This window comes from Tursiops truncatus, chromosome 9, assembly GCF_011762595.2.
Source record: "Tursiops truncatus isolate mTurTru1 chromosome 9, mTurTru1.mat.Y, whole genome shotgun sequence".
NCBI lineage: Eukaryota > Metazoa > Chordata > Mammalia > Artiodactyla > Delphinidae > Tursiops > Tursiops truncatus.
In genome coordinates, this window is record NC_047042.1 from 99143893 (window position 1) to 99169263 (window position 25371).

The 25371-nt window shown below is 56.3% G+C and overlaps 1 protein-coding gene across 5 annotated transcripts in view; it reads right to left on the reverse strand.

Annotated features, from left to right (window-relative positions):
* Positions 1 to 17588: 17588 nt before the first annotated feature.
* Positions 17589 to 25371, reverse strand: part of KCNH2 (potassium voltage-gated channel subfamily H member 2) — a 30307-nt gene continuing 22524 nt past the window's right edge. Inside the window, exons 5-14 of one of the 5 annotated variants that reach the window (XM_073810084.1) lie at positions 24769 to 25197; positions 23869 to 24256; positions 23341 to 23540; positions 22600 to 22852; positions 21411 to 21604; positions 21066 to 21165; positions 20170 to 20442; positions 19907 to 20093; positions 19395 to 19572; positions 17589 to 18190 (exon numbers count right to left, since the gene is read on the reverse strand). In XM_073810084.1, the coding sequence (XP_073666185.1) occupies positions 17939 to 18190; positions 19395 to 19572; positions 19907 to 20093; positions 20170 to 20442; positions 21066 to 21165; positions 21411 to 21604; positions 22600 to 22852; positions 23341 to 23540; positions 23869 to 24256; positions 24769 to 25197 (2454 nt within the window). In that variant the 3' untranslated portion in view covers positions 17589 to 17938. Of the gene's footprint in view, positions 18191 to 19394; positions 19573 to 19906; positions 20094 to 20169; positions 20443 to 21065; positions 21166 to 21410; positions 21605 to 22599; positions 22853 to 23340; positions 23541 to 23868; positions 24257 to 24768; positions 25198 to 25371 lie in introns of those variants that run through there. The other 4 variants (XM_033862736.2, XM_073810081.1, XM_073810082.1 and 1 more) reach the window with 4 other exon arrangements.

The window sequence follows — 25371 nt, forward strand, 5'->3', positions numbered from 1 at the left end:
TGATGTGGTGAAAAATATTTGTTAGTCACGTCTCTATGTCTGAGAGTCCGTTTCTGTTTCGCAGGCAGGTTCATTTGTGTCATATTTTAGATGCCACATATAAGTGATATCATAGGGTATTTGTCTTTCCCTTTCTGACTTATTTCACTTAGTATGATCATCTCTAGTTGTATCCATGTGGCTGCAAGTGGCATTATTTAGTTCTTTGTTATGGCCGAGTAGTATCCCACTGTATATATGCAGGGAACTATATTCAACATATTCAATATCCTGTGATAAACCATAATGGAAAAGAATATAAAAAAAGAATGTCTGTATGTGTATAACTGACTCACTTTGCTGTACAGCAGAGACCGGCACAACATTGTAAATCGACTATACTTCAATAAAAAAAATAAATAAAAATATTTGTTAGGAGTTAAAACAACACTTAATCAAAATAAAATTATATATCATACAAAGAAAATAAAAGAAATAGAACCGATGGATGGAATTTGCAAGAAGACACGTTTAGCCTAATAACAGACATTGTCCAGTAAAGGAGAACGCGCTCCATTCTTGGTCAGAGGTCCATCCGTCTGGGATAGAGTGGAGGGGATTTTCACTTTGTATGGATATAATGGAATATTCCAAGAGTAAGGAATTTATATTTAGCACTAGCCCCGATTCTTTCCCACAGTTTTTCCTTCCTATAACCTTTTTCTTATTTCCTTCATTTCTCTGATGTATTTAGTTATCTCTTTTAGAAATGTCTTTCCTGCTGCAGCCTCAACACTACGTCCTCTAGGTGATCCCAGGTCCTCCCCCCAATCCTGGCCTGAGTCTGAAAGTGTAAGAACCCCTTTTCCTGATATTACAGCTGAGGCAATGTTGGGATGCACTACAGGAATTGTTATGAGATAATAATTCAAAGGAGAATGCAAAGGCAGAAAGCTATCATGTTTACGGAGTAAAGAACTGAGATGTTTGCTCAGATATTGGTGCTCACCAAATATGCCTGTGCCGGTTCTTCAGTGTTTCTCTGGGAGCTGGGCATGGACACTCAGCCTAGAGCCTGAGCTTCCTGTCTTGGCAACAATTTTATAAACAGCTATTCTCTGTATTGAATCCCTCTTGGACTGAAATAGCTGGAGCTGCTCCTTTTGTCTGCAACTTAAGTCTGCCCAATACCCCTGTTAGAGAAAGGAATAGAGGGAAAGCAGACTAGACAGATCTAGTTCCCAGAGGAAGAGGAGAAATCCAAGGGAGGAAGACCAGAAGGGAAAGAAGAATGTGTTAAGATACACAGAAATGGAAATATACGTGCAGTGACAGATACAAGTGCCCAGATGATCCAAAAGCACCATCCATTAGAGTCCCAAGAAGACGTTCCATATAAGAGTAAAAGGAGGGCTTCCCTGGTGGCGCAGTGGTTGAGAGTCCGCCTGCTGATGCAGGGGACACGGGTTCGTGCCCCGGTCCGGGAAGATCCCACATGCCGCGGAGCGGCTGGGCCCGTGAGCCATGGCTGCTGAACCTGCGCGTCCGGAGCCTGTGCTCCGCAACGGGAGAGGCCACAACAGTGAGAGGCCCGTGTACCGCAAAAAAAAAGAGAGTAAAAGGAAGTCCATACGGCATCTGGCCTTGGATTGCTAGGAACAGTGACGTGAGGTTGAGAGATAACTGGCTGATGATATGGAATTGAGAGGCCGACTTGCTGTGAGGTTGATTCAAAGTTGGTAGGAGTTAGTAGAAGATGAATAGGAGACTGATGAGAATGGTAGGGGATAGTGAGGGACAGACTGGGTAATTATGTGATCTGGAGAATAAGCAGCTAACTCTACCCGGCCAGGCGGCCTCAGGTCGCAAACGTTCAATGTGTGATGTCCAGCAGAGTTAAAGCTCCTGGAAAAGCTCCTCAAATCCTTTCAAAATGATGCATAAAGGCAAAGGGCACATTAATCTGGCCTAAGACCATGTCAGCAAGCTAGGAGACTCCTCCCACATTCACTGTGAAGCGGCTGCCGATGTCCCAAAAACACAGAACGCTGTCCAGAAATGATGGATTGGAATGGAGCTGTTGTTATTGTTACTACTGTTGTTAAAACAGACTGATGAGAGCTGGGCCTTGGGGTGAACAAAGGAGAGATGGTTATAACAATTCTATTTATAAGCCAGAAAAGTTCTTTGGGATATTTCTAGACTGCTGAGAATTTGGCGGACACCCCCATGCAAGAGCCAGGACACCGAACTACGTACATCCAACTAATTAAATAACCAACGCATCCACCTGGGTTGGTGGATGTGACTGATGTGCTCTGAGCTGCCGAGTGAGTGCCTGTAGGCAGTGGAATAATGGCCCCAGACAGACAGAGAAAATTTATAGCTCTTGGCACGTATTCTGACTCCTTGCTTCCTTCTCTGCATGTGTGAGGGTTTCAGGCTTTTAAAAAGAAGCTCAATTATAGGAATTCAATGGTCAGGAAAGGGAGCACAGAACAGTTCTTTCTGACTTCCCACCCACTGGGTCCAGAGATAGAAGGCTTCTCTATGACAGCTTTTCAGATTACGGGCTCCCTAAAGGATGGCAGGGAATTAGGCGCCAGCCTTGTGCAAGGGCCATGTGACGATTAGCCCAGAGGAGACCTCCAAGGGCACAGTGGAAACTCAGGAGGAGTCCGGAGCTGACTGGAGGGCACTTGTCTCTGAGGCCCTGGCTGAGTCATGAGGCACGTGCCTCTCGCTTGATACGGAGACGGGAAGAGCTTAAATCTTCTGACTCCCTTCTTCGGGAGACATATTTCTTTCTCTTTATCCGGGAAATCCTCCTATTATACGTTTATTTAGCCTAAGACCCTTGTACTGAGTTGAATAGTGTCCCCCAAAAGTCCATGTCCACCCTGTACCTGGGAATGTGGTTTTATTAGAAATAGGGTCTTTGCAGAGGTAATCAAGGTAAAATGAGGTCATATTGGATGAGGTGGGCCCTAATCCAATGACTGGTGACCTCAGGAGGAGAGACACAGACACAGACAGAGAGAACATCGTGTGAAGACAGAGGCAGAGATAGGAACTGTGCAGCCACAAGCCAAAGACTGCAGGTAACCACCACAGCTGCAGGAGAGGCAAGAATCCTTCCTTAGACCTTCAGAGGACGTGTGGCCTGGAGAGGACATTTCTGACACACAGGATACAGTGGTTGGTTAGAACTTCACTAATACCACCAGGTACATAGCTACATTTAAAATTTCCTAATAATTTCAATTAATCAAAAGGATGGGAGATGAATATTAACGGCCCGTATTTTTTTAACATCCCCAAATCTCCACAGCAAAAGAGAACAGAACTGGAATAACAAAACCAAAACTTCATGGACAACATCTATAGCAAAAATAGTGACAGTGTATCCCCACGAAGGCTGCAAGTCGTAGGTGAGAAGAAGGGACCACCACACCATGCCAGAGAGACCTGGGCCCGTGAACTCGCAAAACTAACACCAGAGCTCCCTTCAAACCAAACCCAGCGCTGAGGGGGAAACTGCTAAGAAAAGAATCTGAATTGATCAGGTCAGAGCCCACAGGGGCAGAGGGAAGAGAAGGCCCAGTTAATAGTGCAGAACGGGTGAGAAGACAGATCTCAGAGCACAGGAGGCCATATTTTATGAACCTTGGTGAAGAGAACAGAAACAAAAGCTCTGGAGTCGTGAAGTTCAAAACAGCTCTCTTAGTCCAAACTTCTCCTCCAGAAGTACAGAAAATTCATTTTACTTGAACATGAGCAGTGGAAGATAATTTCTTTCAAATATCACAGTAAGTTAATTTAAGAGAAAAGATGTGAGGGGTAATGAGATATCCCCACAGCCCATGAAGACACAGCAGAATGACGTGCCCAGACGCAGAAGAAAACTGGTCACTTCAAAGGGACTTTCCTGGTGGTCCAGCGGTTAAGACTCTGCGCTCCCAATGCAGGATGCCCGGGTTCCATCCCTGGTCAGGGGACTAGATCCCGCACACCACAACTAAAGATCCCGCATGCCGCAACTAAAGATCCCACATGCCACAACTAAAGATCCCACATGCTGCAACTAAGACCTGGTGCAGCCAAATAAATAAATAAATATTAAAAAAAAAAAACTTGCCACTTCATATTGCAAAGTGAGCTAAAATAAATAAAAGGAAAGGAGTATGAAAGAACATCATGAATCAGAATTAGAAAAGCTCAGAAAGGAAGTGATTGAAGAAAAAGAGTGTGTGGAAAAAAAAGCGGGGGAGGGAGAATGAGATACGAAGTAAAATGACTTTACTAATGAGGACTAAGCCAGACTCACAAATGCACATAAACACAGCGGATAATGTCTTAAGTGAAACAGATGAAAAAGGGAACTGTTTCAGTCAAAAGGAATGAGTAAGAAGATGAAAAGACTTCAAGAGAAAGTGGCAGGAGATATAGGCAAAAAATCAAATATTCATATAATAGGAAACCTCAAGAAGAAAACCAAAGCTATAAAACAGGATAGTACTCAAAATCAAAGTTTAGAGCCTTTTTCCTGAAGTAAAAATACTTGAAACTGCACTTAATGTCCACCCAGGACAGTACGCAGTTCGCTGAGACATATGCTAGTAGAATGATAGGACTTTCAGGACGAAAAATATCTTTGGACGTCGGTTAAACAGTCCAAGTCACTTATAAAGGAAAAAGTATAGGAGTGCAGCTGATGTCTCAGCAGCCATACCGTATGCCAGAAAGCAGTGGAGTGAAATATTTGCTACTCAAGTAAAGAAAACGGGAACCAAGCCAACCTTTAAGTGTCAAGACCATAGACAGACTGCTGTAAACAGTCAAGAATTCGGGGGCTGTTACTCTCATGAGCTCTTAATAAGGAATCCACGAGAGAGGAAGCTTCAAACAACAACGCTGACTGGAAAGACATCAGTGTGAAGCCGGGCAGCAAGCTTGGCACCAAGACAAAATGACAGTAATAAGGGAAAACATAGGGAAGGAAATGGCTGTGCTCCAACACGGTGGATATAACACAACTCTCACAAACAGGGGAGGGAGAGCGTGGGAAGGTACATGAGAAGCAGAATCAGGGACATCCCTGGTGACACAGTGGTTAAGAATCCGCCTGCCAATGCGGGGAACACGGGTTTGATCCCCGGGCCGGGAAGATCCCACATGCCACGGAGCCACTAAGCCCGTGCGCAACAACTACTGAATCTGCTCTCTAGGGCCCGCAAGCCACAACTACTGAAGCCGGCGCGCCTAGAGCCCGTGCTCCGCGACAAGAGAAGCCACCGCAATGAGAAGATCGCGCACCGCAACGAAGAAGAGCCCCTGCTCGCCGCAACTACAGAAACCCGCGCGCAGCAACGAAGACCCAATACAGCCAAAATAATAATAAACTTTTTAAAAATAGCAAAATAACTCAGGAACCAACCCGAATAAGTTCTCTCGAAGATGAAAACGTGAGCATCAATAAGAATAATAACTACAAAAGATTGAAATATTTTTTGCTATCCATGAGCTTATAATGTTCCTAAAGGCAACCCATTCTTTACTTTGGGGGCCTGCCAGGGAACCATATTTTGAAAAGCCGGTAGCAAAGGGAAAGAATCAAGCACTGATAGTGCCTTTAATCTATGAACTGCAGCTCTGGGTAACCAAAGAGTTGCTGAGAGTGTTTCTCTAATGAAAGAAGTCCGGCTAATAAATGGAAAGGGAAGGTAGAACGAGAAGATCACCATTCTTCAACCCATGCTGAATGAATGAATATAAGCCGTGGTCGTTAAAGGCTGTGATATCACAAAGAGAGAGGCAACCAGCTACTTATGTGTCTCCTGTTGGAATTAAAGCACCGCCCACTAGGGAAGAATCCTGCCAGAAAACTAAACCTAAGTCTGATAAAGGCTCTAGCTTTAACTACCAACTTATGAGAAATATAGATGACAGAAAAGAAAAGTTGGGTGACCAGCCTGATTTGCTAAGGACTTCCAGATTCGAGCACAGGGCAAACTGGGTTGATTGGTCACCCTAATGTTAAGCTACATCCCGTGGACAAAATCAGCAAAACCCAGTTGTAGAAAACTCTAGAAGACAACCTAGATCCTTCGATCAAAACCAAAAAAGCAAGGGAAAAATATGGAGGGAGACGCTGTCTATTAAATGGTACTTTTTTTTAATTTACCAAAAAAGATTTACAAAAACAATACGAAAAGAACAAATCCATCATTTATAGATCACTCCCCGTACTCTTTGATCTCCCTCTGGCCGAGGAGCAGGTGGATGTCTGGTCCATGTAAGGGTGTGCCAGTTGGTCTAACTGGACCCTCCTGCTATGGTTGGTCCATTCTGCTCTGAACTGAATGTTTGTGTCCCCAAAACTCATATATTGAAACCTAATCCCCAAGGTGATGGTATTAGGATGTGGGGCCTTTGGGAGGTGGTTAGGTCATAAAGGTGGAGCCCTCATGAGTGGGGTTAGTGCCCTTGTGAAAGAGGCCCCCCAAGAGCTCCCTCGCGCCTTCAGCCACGTGAGGGCAGCCATCTATGAACCAGGAGGCAGACCTCGCCAGACCGAATCTGCCCGTGCCTTGATCTTGGATTTCTCAGTCTCCACAACTGTGAGAAACACATTTCTGCTGTCTACAAGCCACCCGGTCTGTGGTATTTTTGTTACAGCAGCCTGGATATACTAAGACTCCTCCAGCCCCTCGCAGACCTCCGGGTGCTGGCGTCCGAACTCCTGTTGCTCCCGCATCTCATTCCCAGGTGCCCGCACAGAGCCTCCAGAGCTGCAGTTCTAGCGACCCCGCCCCACGCACAACTGGGCATCAGTGTGTGGCTTCAGCTGAATCGTCATCAGACTGGCCCCGTCTGAGGAGCCAGGGGACAAATGGGACCCAGGTCCGGATTCCAGTCTGTGGATTCCTCTTCTATGTGGGACAGTTCTGTGCCAGAAAGATTTTAGAAAGTAACGTAGTGCTGGTGTTACCTACTGAAGCCCCTTTTCAAGCTCCCCTTTAGAGCAAAGAGAATGCAACGTGAGTCCACAAAACCTCTGTCCCGGCTGGCTTTGCGGCAAGAAATGAAAGTCCCATCCTTTCAAGATTTATCTGGGGCCACCGTCTGGGTGTGTGGGTGGCTAGTGAGATCAGAATCCCAGGTGACCAGAGAGCACATGGGTGGCCCTAAAAGGAAGTTTCTTCTAACTTGAGTTTACCTCAGTCCCAGGCTACAGTTCACGCAGGACGCTGGTCCCATGGGGGGCAGCTTCCAACGATCTTTTGGGGAGAAGGGGTGGAGAGGACTTGGAACCAGAGACCTGACAGTTAGGGGAGCCTCTGCTACTGAAGAAAGGGGAACACTCTCCCCAAATTACCAGCTGTACTGGACCAGCACAGAGCTGGCAGAAGGACCCCATGAGTCAGGGGGCATCCTGCATCCAGGGAGAAAATCAGGAATTGGGAAAACTGCGGAGAGACCACACTGTGGAGAGGCTGAATGGGGGGGACTACCAGGTGGGTCACAGCTCTTTGTCACCACCCCCTAGACAGCGGGCCTCCCCAATCCCATCTGTGAAGACCCCACAGGGATGCCCCACCATGCAGCAAGTCCAAAAGGATGTGTGGGCTTCCCTGGTGGCGCAGTGGTTGAGAATCCGCCTGCCAATGCAGGGGACACGGGTTCGAGCCCTGGTCCGGGAAGATCCCACATGCCGCGAAGCAACTAAGCCTGTGTGCCACAACTACTGAGCCTGTGCTATAGAGCCTGAGAGCCACAACTACTGAAGCCCGCGTGACTAGAGCCAGTGCTCCACAACAAGAGAAGCCACCACAGTGAGAAGCCCGCGCACCGCAAAGAAGAGTAGACCCCGCTCGCCACAGCTAGAGAAAGCCCACGTGCAGCAACGAAGACCCAACGCAGCCAAACATAAATTAATTTATTTATTTAAAATAAATAAATAAAGTGTATGATTCGATGTTTTTTAAAAAAATAAAATAAAACGATGTGCCTGTTTTCAGGCAAAAAGTCTGGGAGAGGACAGGTCATCATGGAGGAGAGCATCTCCACCACATTGAAGAGGCGTCCCCCTGAATCCCAGCTCTGCGTGACCGGCACACACAGCTTTTACAGCTAAGAGTCGTCACCGGATGGGGCAGCATCGCATGTCACAGGAACGCCACGGACAAGTCTTCGTGGAGAAGTTCATCTGCGAGGCTAGGCTTGGCAGGAGCAGAGGACTCGAGAAGGAATACAAGAAGCTCTGTTGGGCCCTCAGAAGGGGGACCTTCACTATCTTCTTCCATTTCCCTCCCGTGTTTCCAGCTGAACTACAAGATACTGAAGGCCGTGGATGGGTCTCATACAACCGCTGTTGTGATCCACCCAGCGCCCGGCCTGCAGCAGGCTGTGGGGCAGGAAGCCATGTTGCCCTTAACTCTCCGGCCTTTGGCAATTCTTCCACTGAAAATTAAAGGGGACACACTCTGTTTTTTAAGGGTCTTTTTTTTTTTTAAGGGCCTTTCTTGACTTTCTAACATTCTGGGTGGCTCTCAAGAAAAATATTTCACTTGAAAATTATCCCGCTCTTGGTTGAGGTCAAGCTGGGGGAGGCTGTGGTCGTGAAAACCCCAGACAGTTGAGTTTGCTCTGCTTGGAGTCTAGGCCAACGGGCCAGGACCCTCAGCCGCGCTGCCCAGGCACCCGGGGGGCTAAGCAGGGTCTAGAGCCAGGGGGACGCCAGCTGGGGAGGACGGAGCGTGGAGAGAGAAGTGCTGGTCCCGTCGGCGTCCGTTCCGTCCCCCTTGTCCAGCATTTAGTCCAAGGAGCTGCCTCTTTTCCAAGGTCGCTTGCAGCTCTTCCTCATTTTATGCATTTCCAAACCACGAACTGGACGGTGACTCAGAATATTCAATGTTGGCCAGTCAGTTGGCAAAAAGTTAGCAGGAGACCACGAGGACTCTGTCCTCGAGAAGCAGCCCTTTGCCCCTAACCCTTCCTCAGGGCCGTGTCTGATGTGAGGTGGGTCTCTAATAAGCAGTGGCTCCTACTGTCCCTTCCTGAACCCACCCCTTCCAAACGCCCGAGGTCCCACGAGTCTGTGCCTCTGCGAGAGGGAAGCTAATTGGCTCGTGAAGAGAACTTCCTGAGACCGGAACAGCTCAGGCCCAAACCAAGCGTTGACTGCACGCCCTTCGGGATGCCTGTGTGGAGGGACAGCGGCAGAGCCGAGCGGTCCTCAGATCTGCCCCTCTGGGCTCTTCGCCTCCCACTCTGCTGTTTGCTTTGCATTTTCCTCACCTCCTCTGTAACCCCCCATCTCTGCCCCTAGATGCCCTCATTATGCATCACTAATTATTATTGCAGGGACACTGTTTGCTAATCAAAAAGAAGGAAGGAAGGAGGGAGGGAGGGAGGGAGGGAGGGAAGGAAGGCAGGAGGGAGGGAGGGAGGGAAGGAAGGAAGGAAGGAAGGAAGGAAGGAAGGAGGGAGGGAAGGAGGGAGGGAGGGAGGGAGGGAGGGAGGGAGGGAGGAAGGAAGGAAGGAGGAAGGAAGGGGGGACTTCCCCGGTGGCACAGTGGTTAAGACTCCACGCTCCCAATGCAGGGGGCAGGGTTCGATCCCTGGTCAGGGAACTAGATCCCACATGCATGCCTCAACCAAGAGCTCTCATGCCACAACTAAGGAGCCCACAGCCGCAAATAAGGAGCCGGCGAGTTGCAACTAAGGAGCACACCTGCAACAACTAAGACCCGGCGCAACCAAGTAAATAAGTAAATATTAAAAAAAAAAAAAAAAAAAAAAAAAGGAAGGAAGGAAGGGGGAATTCCCTGGTAGTCCAGCGGTTAGGACGCTGCACTTTCACTGCTGAGGGCAAGGGTTCAATCCCTGGTCGGGAACTAAGATCCCGTAAGCCACGCGGCATGGCCAAAAATAAAAAGAAAAGAAAAGAAGGAAGGAAGGGAAAAGAAAGCCAGCTTCACTGCAGCCCCCTCTCTCCGCTAGGGGCACGGGGAGCTCACTCTGGGTCTATCGGGCGCGTGTCTGGATAGTATCCCTATAGTCTGGAAGGGCCTCGGAAGGAGAAGAGTGGTGCCCCGGGCAAGGTCAGCTAAGAGCAGCCTGGAGACACTTGAACGGATCTGCCCGAGGTAGTGAGGGTAAATGTGGGGCAGGCCAGGGAAGTGGGAAAAAGAAGAGGCAGAGAAGCGTCTTCAGAAAACGGGAACTGACCAAGAGGGTCTTGGAAGGGCTAGGAAGGAGGTCAGCCAATGAGAAAGTCATCAACAAGGAAGCAGCCAAGAATTTAGGACTGGAATGTCTGGGATCATCTTTTAGGCTGTCTTCTGGGCTGTACAGTGAGATGACTTCCCCAGTGTTCACAATGACCTCCAAGATCTTCACTAATCAACCGCTACGTGCAACACCTTTAATTAGTGGTGCTTTGGGATAATGAAGAGGAGGGGTGTCCACCTTAAGTCAGAGCGCCCTGGAAGAGAGGTGGCAGCAGGCACAGGAATTACCACACACTCAGGGGACAGGTGTCTCACAGGTCACAGGGCAGCTGGCCTAGAACAGAAGCCTCACCCCCAGGGCATCCCCAGAGACCCGGGGAGGCACTAGGCACACCCTACTCTCCCCTGGATGGGGCACCAGCCACTTCTCAGCCCCCTAGGGGAAGGGTTCCCTGGGGGCTGGAGGACGGAGGGCCTCTGGGTCATGGCACAATCACTGTTTAACCTCGTCCCCCCAAGCCCCTTTCACCGGCCCTGAGAATAACGCTTCTTTATGGCCGCTCAGAGCCTCACATCAAGCCAAACTTCCCTGCGGGACAGTCACAGTTCCGGGGGCCCAGGGAAGATTGACTTTAACTAAAGCTCTCTCCTCTCATTTTCCCATCTGCTAAGGGTTTCATTCCACTTAGGCCTCTTGAGACCATGAGATCAGCTTCACTTGACCTTCCTGGTGTCCCTGACCAATGCGTTCCCTCTGCTTCCCCAGCTGTCATCACCTGGCAGAACAGAAAGAGGAAGCCAAGCCGTTACCCTCTCCAGGCTGTTTCCCTAATGACTGAGTTTCTTGCCAGTTAGCATCTAAGCCTTTTGCAGCCAGACCTTATGCTATTGCTAATTTTAAAATAATGGTAAGACGGCTGAGCTAAATTCTTCTGCTCTGGTTTCTAAGCGATGGCTCTTGCCAACTTCCAACTCACTTATAAGGTGTGATTAGAAAATAATGAAGCTGATTATTTAAACAAATGCCTCAGAACACGTTCTTTTTTTTTTTTTGAAAGACAGAAGTTAGCCAAAAAGAAAAGAAAAGGGCTTGACCTGTACTTAGACTTTTAGAAAATAAAGTATCAAGAATCACTTTATTTTAAATGCTACAATAAGATGATCAAGATAAATTGAGTCTTTACGGGGTTTAATAACATGTACCTACGCGGCTTAAAAAAACCTGTTACTATTCAGTCTTTTACTAAATCTTATTGATTTTTACACCAACCACTCTTTTATGATATACAGTTATCTAAAATTGTTTCCAAATAGTGACCTTGAAAGGCCCTATGATTCAAATTTGTTCCGACAGTTTTGAGCACCTGAGATAGACGAGACCCACTACTTGTGTGCTTTTGACGGCCCCTGTGTGGTCGGACCACCGTGTGAGCCCTGGAGGTCACCCTGAGCAGCCAGGCTGAGCACCCTCCAGTTCCCACGGGACTGGCCACCACTGGGGAGAAAGGCGGATCCTTCAGACCTGAGGTTGAAACAGAAAAGCCCTACGAGAAATCGCTCTCAGCCTTGACCATCAAAGGACAAATGAGCGGCCACACAGAGGACCGTGGGCAGGAGCCCTCCACGCAGAGGCCCGTTGGGAAGTGGAGATGGAGCGAGACACACTGGCAAAGGGCCTGCCGTCTCCCCGGCCCCACGACAGAGGCCTCCAAGGGAGAAGAGAAGATGGCCAATACTCAGCCAGTCCTGTTTCGGATGACAGACAGGAGAACAGGCAGGGTGTGTGGAGGCGCTGACAAAGGCCTGAGCCCAGTGCAATGCGAGGTTTAGATCCACTGAGGCACCTAGAGAGGACATCCTGGAGGAGGTGACGTGTGAGCTAGGACTTGAAGGATCGGAGAGTTTCTCCAGGCCGGGAAGGACAGAGCCTGTTTCCAAGAAGAGGGAAAGACAGGCAAATGCAGGGAGAACTCAAGCATAGTTAACAGGACGTGATCTCATGAGGCTAGAGTATTGGTCACGTGGCAGCAGGAGATATAAAGGCAGGTGAGTCTGGAAAGGAAGATGAGAACCCTCTGTGCCAGGCTGACGTGGAGGGCTCTGTCCTGCAGGCAAAGAGGAAGGAGCCATCTGTCACGTCAGGACCTGGGCATGCTTCAGCCCATCTGCTCCTGCGACGTGGGCAGGGGGGTTGCAGGAAGGGCCTGGCACAAGACCTGCTGCCCTGCACTGCGGCAGAACAGAGCCTGGAAAAGAGGCCTGCAGGGGCTGCCCCCGGAGGTATGGCCAGGCCAGGGACCGGGCATCTGAGAGGGTGATGAACTTGCTGTGATGGGAAGCAAAGGCAGGGGCTCCCCAAAGCTCAGGTGAGCGACGGCCATCACGGGATATCCAGCTGTGCCCCTAGATGCCCACCGGGAGGGATTCCAGGTGGCATCAGAGAAGTTCCCTGATCGTAACCCAGAGCAAGGACCAAGCCCCAGGCGCTGAGCTGAGCCAACAAAGTGGGGTAGAAAACGTAAACCCCGTGGGCCCTTAGGGGCCAACCCGACCTCACGTCTGCCTATCAGCGGAGGCGGCTCAGGGAATGCCAGCTACCCCAGAGGCCCCTCCTCAGCCCTCACACCCCAAGCCTGGCTGCACAGGAAGTCACAGCCCCCAAAGTCAAGCACACGGGCCCTTTGGATATTAAGGATTCTACTGCTGGGCTTCCCTGGTGGCGCAGTGGTTGAGAGTCCGCCTGCCGATGCAGGGGACGCGGGTTCGTGCCCCGGTCCGGGAAGATCCCACATGCCGCGGAGCGGCTGGGCCCGTGAGCCATGGCCGCTGAGCCTGCGCGTCCGGAGCCTGTGCTCCGCAACGGGAGAGGCCACAACAGTGAGAGGCCCGTGTACCGCAAAAAAAAAAAAAAAAAAAAAAAAAAAAAAAGGATTTTACTGCTAATCGCTCCCCAAATCCAGAAACGTTCATTCAGTAAACTGTTGCGTGCTCGCTCGGGGGAGCCACTGCGCGTGGTGCTGGGGGACAGAGACAGGGACGGTGTGGCGCAGAGATGACAAGCCCCTGGATTTGGCAGTCCAGGGTAGGGAAGGCGGGGTGGGGAGAGCAGAGGGTGCTGCAGGAGCATAGAGGGGGCCCCAGCCCGAGGGAGGGGGCGCACCAAGCATCTCCTGGAAGAACCACCCAAAGACCAGCAGGAATTCACCAAAGGGCGCTCCAGGCAAAGGAACAGAGGTACAGAAGCCTGCAGGGGAGAGAAGGTCCTAGAAATCGCAGACACCTGCAAAGGTCTCCTAGTCCCTGTCTTGCCTAAGGGAGATGGTGTGCCCCAGGCTCGGGCCAGCCCGGGGGACTCAGACTGCCCGGGTTCATGCCTCAGCTCCACCCTCAGGAGCCGCGGATGCTGGCAGGTTCCGCGAGCCTCTGGGCCTCGGGTTTCAGGCAGTCAGAATAATGCTCACCGCAAAGGATGGGCTCCATGAGTATCGATGACTCTTACTTGTCACTGAAACATGAGAGTTGCCACTGCCTGGACAGAGAGGAGCGGGGGTCCACGTGAGGACAGGGCGGGGCGCACTTGCACCTGGACTCTGGGCAGTGGCTGAGTCACGCGGCCAGGAGGCACCACCAGCACCTCACTCCGCTCCTGGACCTTTAGGTGCAGAGGTGGAGGTGGGGGAAGGCAGGCCGGGCCTGCCCCGCGGTTCCTGTCCCCCGCCCCTGACCAGACTCCGGCTCCAGGCTCTGCCACCTGCCTTTCTGGGCATTGGCTACCGCGTGGACCTTTCCTCGCCCGCCACGGCCCCTGCAGTTCCCGCCCCACCCCTCTGGCCCTCTTGGTTTGGGAGAACCCTCCAGTCTGCACAACAGCCCACCCCCTGCCGTTGGTGACTGGCCCTGCAGGAGAGGAGGGGACTGCACCCTCGCCCTGCCCACCCCCCGTCACCAGAGTCCTGTGGCTCCAGGAGCCCAGGTGACAGGGGAGGCCAGGGATCAGGTCTGGGGCAGCGGGCAGTTGCCACAGAACTGGGCAGTGCAGGCCGGAGGACAGGAATGGAGTAGAGCATGGTGACCCGCGGGTCCAGGGTGAAGGGTCAGAGCCCTGCACAGATGCCCCGCTTCTGCTCCGCCAGCCGCAGGAGGCCTTCCCCAGCCCTGCTGGCCAAGCCCAAGGGTCTCCGTCCCGGGGAGAAGGGTTGCGCTTCCTTCGTTCATTCAGGAAACATTGAGTACATCCCAGTGCCCAGCACTGCTCAGGGCCCTACAGTCACACTAGCCCCACCCACAGGGAGCTGAAGGTCCAGAGCTCACTGCCTCAGGCCCGCAGGGGAAGCGCCCTTCATTTGACCATGGAACCTGTCCTAGGGTGCAGGGTGGGCACAGTGGTCCCCACACCTCCTTCTTTCCTCTCTTCCTGAGCCCCAGGAACGAGATGCCCCTTAGGCATCCCTTCTCCCAGCCTCACAGGCTACTGGCTTCTGATGGTCCTTCATCTTCCTTCCAAAGCATTTTTACTGATTTCTATTAAAAAAAAAAAAGATGAGGTTGGACCTTAAAAGAGTGGTCAATGCATCAATGCATGGTGAACAAAGGTGGTCCCTGGAGGGAAACAGCCTGCTGTACTCCCAGCCGGCCCCCAGCATTACCACCCACCCCTCCCAACACACCTGGGAGCCCGCCTGGTCCCAGGGACGCAGCAGGACCCCATGAGGGCTGGGGCCCCCCTCTGGGTTCTAGGCAGCCTTCAGCCTTGAGCAGACCCTGCCCGAGAACTTGCCCCCGCCCGACAGAGAGCTCCCGGGTCACAGGCACAGCTGTGTTTCATGGTACCCTTCGTGCGCTGGGTGGAGCACGGTCCCAGGCTGGCAGGAGGGGGTGTGCTGCCACCTGGCCAGGGCCGGGGAGGGTGGGGCAGGCTGGGAACGCAGGCAAGCAGTCTCCTCGCCGGGCTCCACACTGGGCTGCACTGCCCATTCACTGCACCCCCGCCGGTCTCTCAGGTCCCCCAAGGCCCAGGTCCAAGCCCATACCCTGCGGCCGGCCAGTGTTGGCTCCAGTGCTGTGCTCTGAGGGCCACTGCGGCCCCTCCAGTGAAGCCCGGAGCTGCGCACGGCCACCTACCCGCAGCACTAACACTGGTCAGTTGCCGACCCTCCTTACGTGGACCAGTGGCACCCACCTCTGCGGGGTGTTAGGGGTTAAATGACACAGCCAGGCAGGTGGAACCATCGTAAATGGAGCCACTGTGACCGTTGGCCTCCGCCCACTCTCAGATCTCAGCGGTGGCTCCTGGTAGGGACCTGGTACTTGTGTCCTGGCCATGCAGAAAAGCTCCTTCAACCGGACTGAGCAGACCAGCCCCTGGGCACCCACGTGCTTCCATCGAGGACAAGCACGGAGAGGCTTCCCCTCTGCTGGGCCAGCCCCCACCCTGAGCACAGACGTGTGCGTGTACACACACACACACACACACACACACACACATCCCTGGAAGCGCACACATCAGGCCTCCAGGTCCAGGCAGGGCACTCCCCTGGTGGCGGGCAGCTGACTGTGGACGCCGGAATGTGCCCCAGAGAATAACCAGCGTCAAACGTGATACAAAGCCTAGGGAGTGCAGGCCCGGGTTTCACCTCCTCTGCTCCCCACGCCCACCAGCACGGGGCCCTGACTCACTGCGCCGGCCCTCAGCCCCTCCCGCAGGCTGTCCCAGGCTCCCCCAGCCCTCACCGCCACACCTGGACAGAGTGCTGCGAATCGGGGCTGAGCTCCCAGATGAAGATGCTCTAAGGACGGTACAGATGGTAAGAAGGATGGAGAGAGTGCCGGAGAGCGGGGACTTGGCCCAGCACCTCGGCCCCTGCGTGCCAAGTGCAGCGAGCTTCGTCTGTCATTTTATTTCTCACCATCAACCTCACGGGGGCCTCTGCCGGTGTCCGGGGCTGAGATCCTGACGGCGTCTGCTTGCGCCCGTAATCCGTGAGCTGACCCTGAATCTAGGGCATCCCCCCAGCTAGAACCCCACCCCACGCCCACACACATCAATCCACCAGGGAGGCCTGCGTGTGCGCTCCCAAACCATGAAGAGATGCACGCTCACGTTCACGTGTACACCGCGTACACACGTGCCAGATTCCGTTGCACAGAGCTGCCCTTTCTGCCTGGCCCACCTCTCTGGGTCAGCCCTCCCCACCACCCGGGTCTATTCCCCCACCTCTATTCCCCGTGCCCTGTCCCCCAGGGCACGCTGAACTCACAGGGACCCCTCCCTGGTCCCACCCTCTGGTAGGGGAGCCAAGGCCCTGCTGCAGAACCACCAGGAACTTCTCTCCTACCCGCTCTGGAAACAGAGCACCCTCCAGGTGGCTCAGAGACCAGGGTCTCCTGCCAACCCCCTCCCCATCCCGGGCACGGGCAGTAATGGGCTCTGTTCAAAGCAAGGCTAACACACCCACCTCGGAGGGTCAGGGATTACAGGACTAAGCGACCCTGGAGGGCTTGGGCAGCACTGTTGCCCATCGGCCCCTCCTGCTGGCTGGCAGCCGCCCTACCACGGCCACTGCACGGCAGCTCCTCTGAGATGCTGGGTGTTCGCGCAAGACCAGAATGGCACGTGCACACGCGCACACTCACGAGCACATGGACGCACACAGCCACCACCCTTCACTGGCCCCAGGACATCTGTTCTGACTTGCCCCTCCGTTACTGGGAATGAGCCGCCTGAAACTTCCACCCTCTTCAGGCAGCTCCGCTGGTCGGGGATCACAGGTGACCAAGTGACGGAGGTGACGGAGGTGAGGCCCGTCTGGAGCCAGACACCAGGGGGCGGGGGCTCCGGTCAGGGTTGAGAAAACCAGCGTGCCCCGAGTTGGTTCGCTGTGGGGGGCCAATTATATAGGATCCACGTGAGTCTGAGTCAAGGTCAAGAGAAGGCCAAGTTGGGGGCTTGGCCAAATACAGCCCCAGGTTAAAATCAGTACGGGCTGGGCTCACGAGCTGTGTGAGGGAAGAGTACAGCCGCCAGCAGTCAGCCTGGGGCCAGCTCTGGGGGCCAGTGCGCCACCCAGCAAGCCACCGTGACCCCGAGGGGCGGGACCCCAGGCCTGGCATCCCATTAGGACAATTTCTATATGTAAAAGAGTCCAGGTGGCTCTCTGCCATCCTGAATCCAGGACCACATGGAAGCAGGGCGCTCCGGAGGCCAGAGGTCCTGGAGGTGACTTGTGGCAGCCCCGAGGGAGCACCCCGACGGCACAGACTCCACACTCAGACGTCGGAGCTGCCCCTGCAGGCCCTGTGCACACAGACAGATCGGCCTGGATTCCCTCAGAGAGGCCAGTGCACCGAACACTATGAACGTGAACGTGGGGTACAGCGTGCTGATGGCGGCATCCTCCCAGCACCCCTGGAGTCTCCTCAGGATAATGATTTATTATTCATAGTCATCAGCATCTTCATTAATTATTCATATGATCCTTAATTATTATCCTTAACAATAAGAGCAGTAAATAGCAGAAAAGTCCTTGAGGTGCCTGAGGCCCAGGGCCGGGTGCCTCCGGCAGTTAGACCGGCTACTGCCCCCAGGGCAGTGAGGGGACCACAGACCCCCATCTACTGCCCGGCCCTGTCCCTGCCCCTCCCCCCCGCAACGGGGCCCAGGGGACCGCAGGAGGAGATGGTCCCAAGGGCTGGAGGAGGAGCTGTGCCTTCCTATTCCTCTCCCGTCAGCGGCCAGGGCCTCCCGGGCAGGGCCTCCACAGGAGGGGCCCAGGCAGCGCACTGAACCCTGGGTGAGCCATGTGTCCACACTGGTCAGCCCCACTAACTTCCCGGGTCTGAGCCGTGTCTGTGCAGGGGCTGGGAGGTGAGGGCCCCCAGCTGGCCCGGCAGGGAGAGGCGTCGAGCAGGGCCGTCTTGGGGTAGCTCCTCGCACGCCATGAACTGGGAAACCTGCAAAGAAACCGGAGTGTGAGAAGCTAGAAGCCAAGGGGCAGGGGAGGGTCAGAGGATAGAGAGGGTCAGGAGACCCTGGTGACAGACAGAAGAGGCCTGGAGGGCACAGGAGAAGGGCCAAGGCAGACAGAGCACGACTCCCACCGGCTCGGGGAGAAACGCGCTCTGGGTGGGCAAGAGCCAGACCGGGCATCTGGGGGCCTCGGGAGCTTCTGCCTGACTCGGGGAGAGCCTGAGGCCACAGCCGCTCCCCTCCCCAGGGAACCTGGCCGCTGGATTCAAACCCAATCCAGAATAAGGGGCCCTGAGCTGGCACAGAAGCTGTACAGAGAGAGAGAGACAGGGTTCTTTCCTCCAATCTAGAACTCAGGGAACCTACAAACAGAGGCAGGCGGGCGGCCAGGCCTCGGAAGGCCAGGCAGAGTACCAGGGCCGGCAGGGGGGGCTTTGTGGGTGCTGACGAGTCTGCTGTGAGATCCCTGCGGAGGAGGCTGTGAAGGGAGACTGGCACATTGGCTGACGTGGGCCCTGGTGTCTGCAAACAGGAGCAGATGCCAGAGGGAGGGGAGAGCAGATGCCAGAGGGAGGGGGAGCAGATCCCAGGCCACCTCTTGTCGCCAGAGGAGCCCCATTCTTGAGACCCAGACACAGCTGTCCCGTCAGGAGGCCAGGAACACAGGAGAGGACAAAGGGCAACAGAGGCCCATCTCTGGCAGGAGGGGAGAGATGCGGGCCGGAAGTGCTACCCTGGGGCTTAGCCAGAGCCTTCAGGACAACCCCGCAAAGCACTGAGCATGAGAGTCAACGGTTGGCAGCAGAACCTGACCCAGCGGGTATCAGTCGCAGCAGGGGCTTGGGACCCTATCCCGAGGGCACGCTGGCACCCAGCACCCACCGCCAGGCCCCTGGCTCAACAGTCCCTCCACCCACAGCCATGACACAGGCACCCTGAGTAGATATGGCCATTCAGGTGACGCTAGGGGAGCGAATGCCACTCGGCCTGCTGGCTTCCTTGGCCCAGCTGTCTGGGGGCTTAGTTGGGGGCTCTCCTGCTGTGCTCTGTGCTCGCAGCTCCTAGGGCAGCCCTCCTCCAGGAGTACAGCCTGGGATGAGGGCAGGAACAGGGTGGGAGGCGGCTGGGGCCCAAGGCCAAGCAGAAAGGGCAGCAAAGCCGGTCTGGGGTGGAATCGGTGCAGAAGAGGCAGGGCTGGGGTGCTTGGAACTTACCTGAGAAAGCGAGTCCAGGGCGAGGGTGGGGATGGGGCTGACGGGCAGCAGAGGGGAGGTGGAGGTGGGGCCGGGCCCCGGGGTGGTCACAGCACTGTAGGCAGGCGGGACCAGCGTCACCTGCCTCTGCAGCAGCTGCAGGACAGTGGCCATGTCTGCACTCAGCCGGGTCTCCAGCCTGGGGCGAGAAGGAGGAGGACGCCCTGGGTCTCAGGGAAGTGGAGACACCAGTGACTGCAACTTCAGGACCACCCTCTGGACAGCCAACTGGTCAACCCCAGGTCCACTCTTCATTCTAGGTGTGGCAGCCCCTGGCTCGGCTCTGAACACAAGGAGAGGGTCAAGCTGCTGGACACGTGGACAGGCCTAGACAGAGCAGACACCCACTTCACCCTACAACACTGCCCGAAACCCACAGGCCACACTGCAGTATGCCCATGCCCCACCCCTACTAGCCCGCGCCCCTGGACACACACAGCCGGGCCCAGGCTGATCCCAGGGACCACCCTCACCTGCTGAGCTGCCTCTGGAGGGCATCCAGCCTGCTCTCAACGTCGCCCCGGGGCCGGCGGCCAGGGCTGGAGAGAGGGATGTTGAGGAGGCTGGGGGCGGGGGCGGGGCAGCGCGGCAGCTCCTGGTACTGGCGGCCCCGGCTGTCCCCCCAGAAGCTGAAGATGTTGGACACTCCTGAGAAGGCGCCTGGAGCCAGAGAGCTGCGTTGAGGCTGGGACAGAGGCCACGCCCCGCCCGCCTGCCCAGGGGGCCCTCGCCCTACCTGACAGTGGGTTACAAGTGTCGCTGCTCTTCTCTCCATCCTCAGTCAGGGGGTCCCCACCCGGCGGCTCTCCGGGGGGCCTGGGGCTGGAGAAGGGCACCAGGCGGAGGGGGCTGGAGCTGCGGCCTGGGCCCTCATCCTCACTGCTCTCAGGGCTGGAGGGGCCGCTGGACAGGCTCTCCCCCCACGGCCCCCCCTGCCGGCCCCGGCCACTCAGCCCTGCCCCCGCCCGGCTCGGCCCCAAGGCCGACACCTCCCCTGGCTGTTCCGGGTCTGTGGGAAACAGAGAAGGGGCCTCAGAGCAGGCAGGAGGCACAGAAGGGAGGGGAGGGGAGTAGAGGGGAGAGGACTGGAGCAGGTCTGGGAGACGACTATGGCTGGACGCCCTGGTTTGTCCCCAGTTGTTTCTTCTGCTCTCTTTCCCCCACTTTCAAGAGGACTGAGAACTCGAGGGCGGGACCAGGTCGTCTGTGACCACTGGCTGCCCAAGCACGGGCAGTGGCACTGCTGGGGGGGGCTCTCTGGGACCCCAGGCCCTCAGCCCCCGTGCTGGCCTCCTTGTCCTCCTTTGTCCTGTCTTTCCTCCCTTCATCAGTTCAAAGCAGTGCCCACCAGGACACCAGCCCTGTGAGGACCAAAGAAACTTAGGCACGGCCCTGCCTTGGAGGGTGGAAGAGGGCTTCCTGGAGGAGGCGACATTTCAAGTGGGCCTGAAAGGATGGGGTGATGGGGTGGGGGGCGGGACACTGAAGGTAGGACCGGAAGGTCTGTGTAGCCTGGGGGGAGCAGACCCGCCGGACCCCGCGCTCCGCCCTCAGCCCCGCCTCCTCTAGACCCCGCCCCCACCCGCCTCCCGGCTCACCTGGACCCCGCCCCCTCCCCTCCCCCCGCCTCACCCCTGTCAGTGCGCCTGCGGAAGGACAGCTTGCGTTTGCGTTGCCGGTGGAAGCCGCCCTCCAGCTCCGCGCTGCCGGGAGAGCCGGGGATCATGTTGGTCTGGAACCGAGAACGGTGTCAGGGCCCTTCCGCGCCCACCCAGCCTGCCCGGTCCCGGCCAGACCCCCTGCCGAACAGAGAAGGTGGGGTTGGGGGTGTGAGCTCTGCCCCAGGACCGGGGCTGAGGCTGGGACGTTCACAACCTGGTCTGACCCAGATACCATTCGACAGACAGGGAAACAAGCCCAGAGAGAAGGTCACACGGCGAAGGGGCAGCCGCCCAGCATGCAGCGCGGCCCACTCACATCCCGCAGGTTGAAGGTGATCTCCAGGCTGGACCAGAAGTGGTCGGAGAACTCGGGGTACATGTCCAGCACCTCCAGCAGGTCATCCCGGTGGATCTTGTGCAGGTCACAGTAGGTGAGGGCCCGCACGTCCCCGTTGGACTTCCCAGGGCGCGCATACAGGTTCAGAGGCTCTCCGAAGATGTCATTCTTCCCTGGAGGCCACCGAGAGGGGGGCTCAGCCCCTGGGGCGGCAGCAGAGGCAGCGGGCACCTGACTTCCAGGCATTCTCACCCTGGCCGGGCGCCTCCCCTCAGTCTGGTCACCAACTGCCAGGCCCCAGCCCCCAGGGCCAGGGAAGCATCAACCAGCCCATCCTCCCCCAGCTCGCAAAGGCAGGGCGTGCGGGCCAGCCAGCAGCTGCCCGTGGCCCTGGCTTCCTCCTTGGGTTCTAACTCCTCTGGTACCCCCCAAAGCCCGCGTCCCAAACACCCTCCTGGCCAAACACTGCACCCCCATAAACAATGTTCTTCAAACTACAGATCAAACACAGTAGTGAATCAAGACCAGCATTCTGTTTACTGAAAGAAAACAGGATAGCACAGCTTAGCACAGCATAGAACAGGAAACACCAGGATGTAGTTAAGGGGACCGTTGTTTAGCAAAACTTTGGTTTCAGTTGTGTTTGGGGGTGTTTGTGGCATAAGCACGTATTTATGCCGAACCGAGAAATAAAAAATCTATAAAGACCCCCCCCCCCGTTGGCACATCTGCCCTGAGGTGTCCAGGGCCAAAGGAAGGACAGGCAGAGGGCAGGGAGTCCCAGTGCCCAGGTACACCTGCCCACGTGCACAGGTAGGGCAGAGAAGAAGGAGCGTGAGGGGAAGAGGGGCAGGGCTCCCTTTGCTTTGGAGGCGAAGGCTTGGCTGTACTGCCTGAGGCTGTACAACCTCCCGCCACTGTCTACCCTGGAGCATCTGGATGTGGTCCTGTTTTAAGGAACAAGAGTGTCACTGCCCGTGAGGAGACCCTGAAGGGAAGCAGAATCTGGAAACCCCCAGAGTCCTTTCCACCGACCCCTTGGAAGGCCTGAGCTTGAGTGAGTTAAAGGAGCCCAAGGTCCCTGTGGGTAGTCCCGGGGCCACAGCCCCTAGGGCTGTGTCCTTAACGGGCTGGGTGGGACCCCTCCAGGCCTCGGTCCCTGCCGTACCCAGGATGGCCACGACAATGTCGCCCCGCAGGATCTCGATGGAGCCCCGGGAGATGAAGTAGAGGGCGGTGAGCAGGTCCCCGGCGTGCACCAGCGTGTCCCCTGGCGGCGCGTGCGTCGTCTTGAACTTCATGGCCAGGGCCCGCAGGCAGCCCTTGGTGGCCCCTCGGAAGGGCTTGCAGTGCTGCAGCAGCGAGCGATTCAGGTGCAGGCAGATGTCGGCCTGTAGGCACTCGGGGAAGCCCTTCAGCACCTGCAGGCAGGGGGCAGCTCAGCATGCCCTCTCCCGGGACCCCACTCCCACCCCCACCCGGAGATCCAGCGGGGAGCACCAGGGCGTCCGGTATCAGGAGAAGGACCTGGGTGCCCACTCCAGCTCCACCCCTTCCAGCCGTGCACCCTTGGGGACGACGCCTCACTGCTCTAACCTCCACGTTCTAACGCGTGAGGCTCGGAGATCAGCTCCTGCCTGGGGCTGTCGTAAGGATTAAACACGATCACCCACAGCCTGGTCTAGCACCTGCCCCAAAGCGACCGCTCACCCAGTAAACGAGCTCCATGGGCAAAAGGAGGGTAACGTTCCTCTCAGGGTCCCGCCTGGCGCTAACTGGGACCACCTGAACCACGGGGGAGGGTGACTCTGGCAGTCTGAGACGTGCCCGCTACATCAGGAGGAGTCCCTACCATCACGCGGCTCCCTCCAGCCCACCATCAACCAGAGGCCAAGCCCAGCGGCCTCACCGCATTCATGTCGATGCCATTGGTGTAGGACCAGGCGTGCTGGAAATACTCCTCGAGGCGCTGGCGCAGCGGGTTGGGGATCTGGTGGAAGCGGATGAACTCACGCACCCGGAGCATCTGCGTGTGGTAGCGGGCCGTGCCCGAGTACAGCCGCTGGATGATGGCCGACACGTTGCCGAAGATGCTGGCGTACATGAGGGCTGGGGGCGGGGTGAGTGGGGCCGTCAGCGTCTGAGGGGCCCCGCCCACCCCTGTACCGGGTCAGCAGCACATGCCGTCACGTCACATTGTAAGCACACACGCGAGATGCACAAACACAAAAGCCCAGGCACACACACCCCTCGGCTCTGCCCTGCGCCTCTGCCCTGGTTTCCCAGCCCCAGACATGCCATGTGGAGGCCCCTGGGGTCTCTAAGGCCCAGGGCCCCGTTCTGGCTCCTCTAACACCCACCCTCTCCTCTGTCTCGGGCCCTTCCCAGACCCCGGGCCCCTGGCTGGCCCCCGCGCCCGCCCCAGGGGTGCACTCACAGCCAATGAGCATGACACAGATGGAGAAGATCTTCTCCGAGTTGGTGTTGGGCGAGACGTTGCCGAAGCCCACGCTGGTGAGGCTGCTGAAGGTGAAGTAGAGGGCGGTGACGTACTTGTCCTTGATCGAGGGCCCGCCCAGGCCGCTGCTGTTGTAGGGCTTGCCGATCTGATCGCCCAGGTTGTGGAGCCAGCCGATGCGGGAGTCCATGTGCGGCTGCTCCATGTTGCCGATGGCGTACCAGATGCAGGCCAGCCAGTGCGCGATGAGCGCAAAGGTGCACATGAGCAGGAAAAGCACGGCCGCCCCGTACTCGGAGTAGCGGTCCAGCTTCCGTGCCACGCGCACCAGCCGCAGCAGCCGTGCCGTCTTCAGCAGCCCGATCAGCTATGGGGGTCGGCGGATATTCAGTGGGGGAGGGGGGCAAACGAGGAGCGGGGGCGCTGCAGTTCTCGCGGGACATCGGAGGCGAGATCCCCGAGGAGCTCTCCCCGGGACCTCCTCAAAATAAAAGCGCCTCCCACTCACTGGGCGCAGCACGGAGCCCATTCACCTTCGTGCCAGCTCTGTGACAAAGGGCTCACGGTTCCCAGGGCCAGAATGAGGAAAGTGGGGCTCGGAAAGGTGCACCCCCCTCAGGTGCCCGGCCAGAGCTCCCACTAGCTTCCAGGGCACTTCCATGTGAAGTAAAAGACAGTGGCCACTTTGGACACAGACACATTAGGAAAAGGTGAGCCCTCTGGACCGCTCCAGCTGGGGAGTGGCTCACATGGAAAGGGGAGCAGGTGCGGGTTAGCTGGGGCTCTGCCATGCGTCTGCCACCCTCCCTCTGTCCCCACCCACCCCTTCACCCCACCCCCCGCTGCCCTCCCCTGGCCCCTGCCTCCTTGCCAACCCACCTCTTCAGAGCCAGAGCCGAAGATAAGCAAGTCAAAGGGGATGGCGGCCACCATGTCGATGAGGAACCAGCCCTTGAAGTAGTGCACGGCGATGCGGCCGGGGTGGCTGACCACCTCCTCGTTGGCGTTGACGTAGGTGGTGCGGAAGTTGATGAGGATATCCACGATGAACATGATGTCCACGATGAGGTCCACCACAGCCAGCGGCTGGCAGGCATAGCCGCAGTCGGGGGCCGGGGGACCCTCTTCCGTCTCCTTCAGCAGGAAGGCGGCCGAGTAGGGCGTGAAGACCGCCGTGTAGATGACCAGCAGCAGGATGAGCCAGTCCCACACGGCCTTGAAGGGGCTGTAGTGCAGGATGGTCCAGCGGTGGATGCGCGGCGCCTGCAGCTTGTACTCCGGCAGCACATCGGCCCCCAGCGACAGGACCTGAGCCGGCGGGGAAGGTGCAGGTGAGGGCATGATGTCCAGCCAGGGTCTGGGCAGGGAGGACGGACCGTGGGGCCCTCCAGGGCAGGAGCAGCTAGCATCTCTGCTGGGCCCTCCAGAGCAGAGGCCACGCAGAGTAGGCGGGGAAGCCCACCTCAGACAAGCGGACACGGC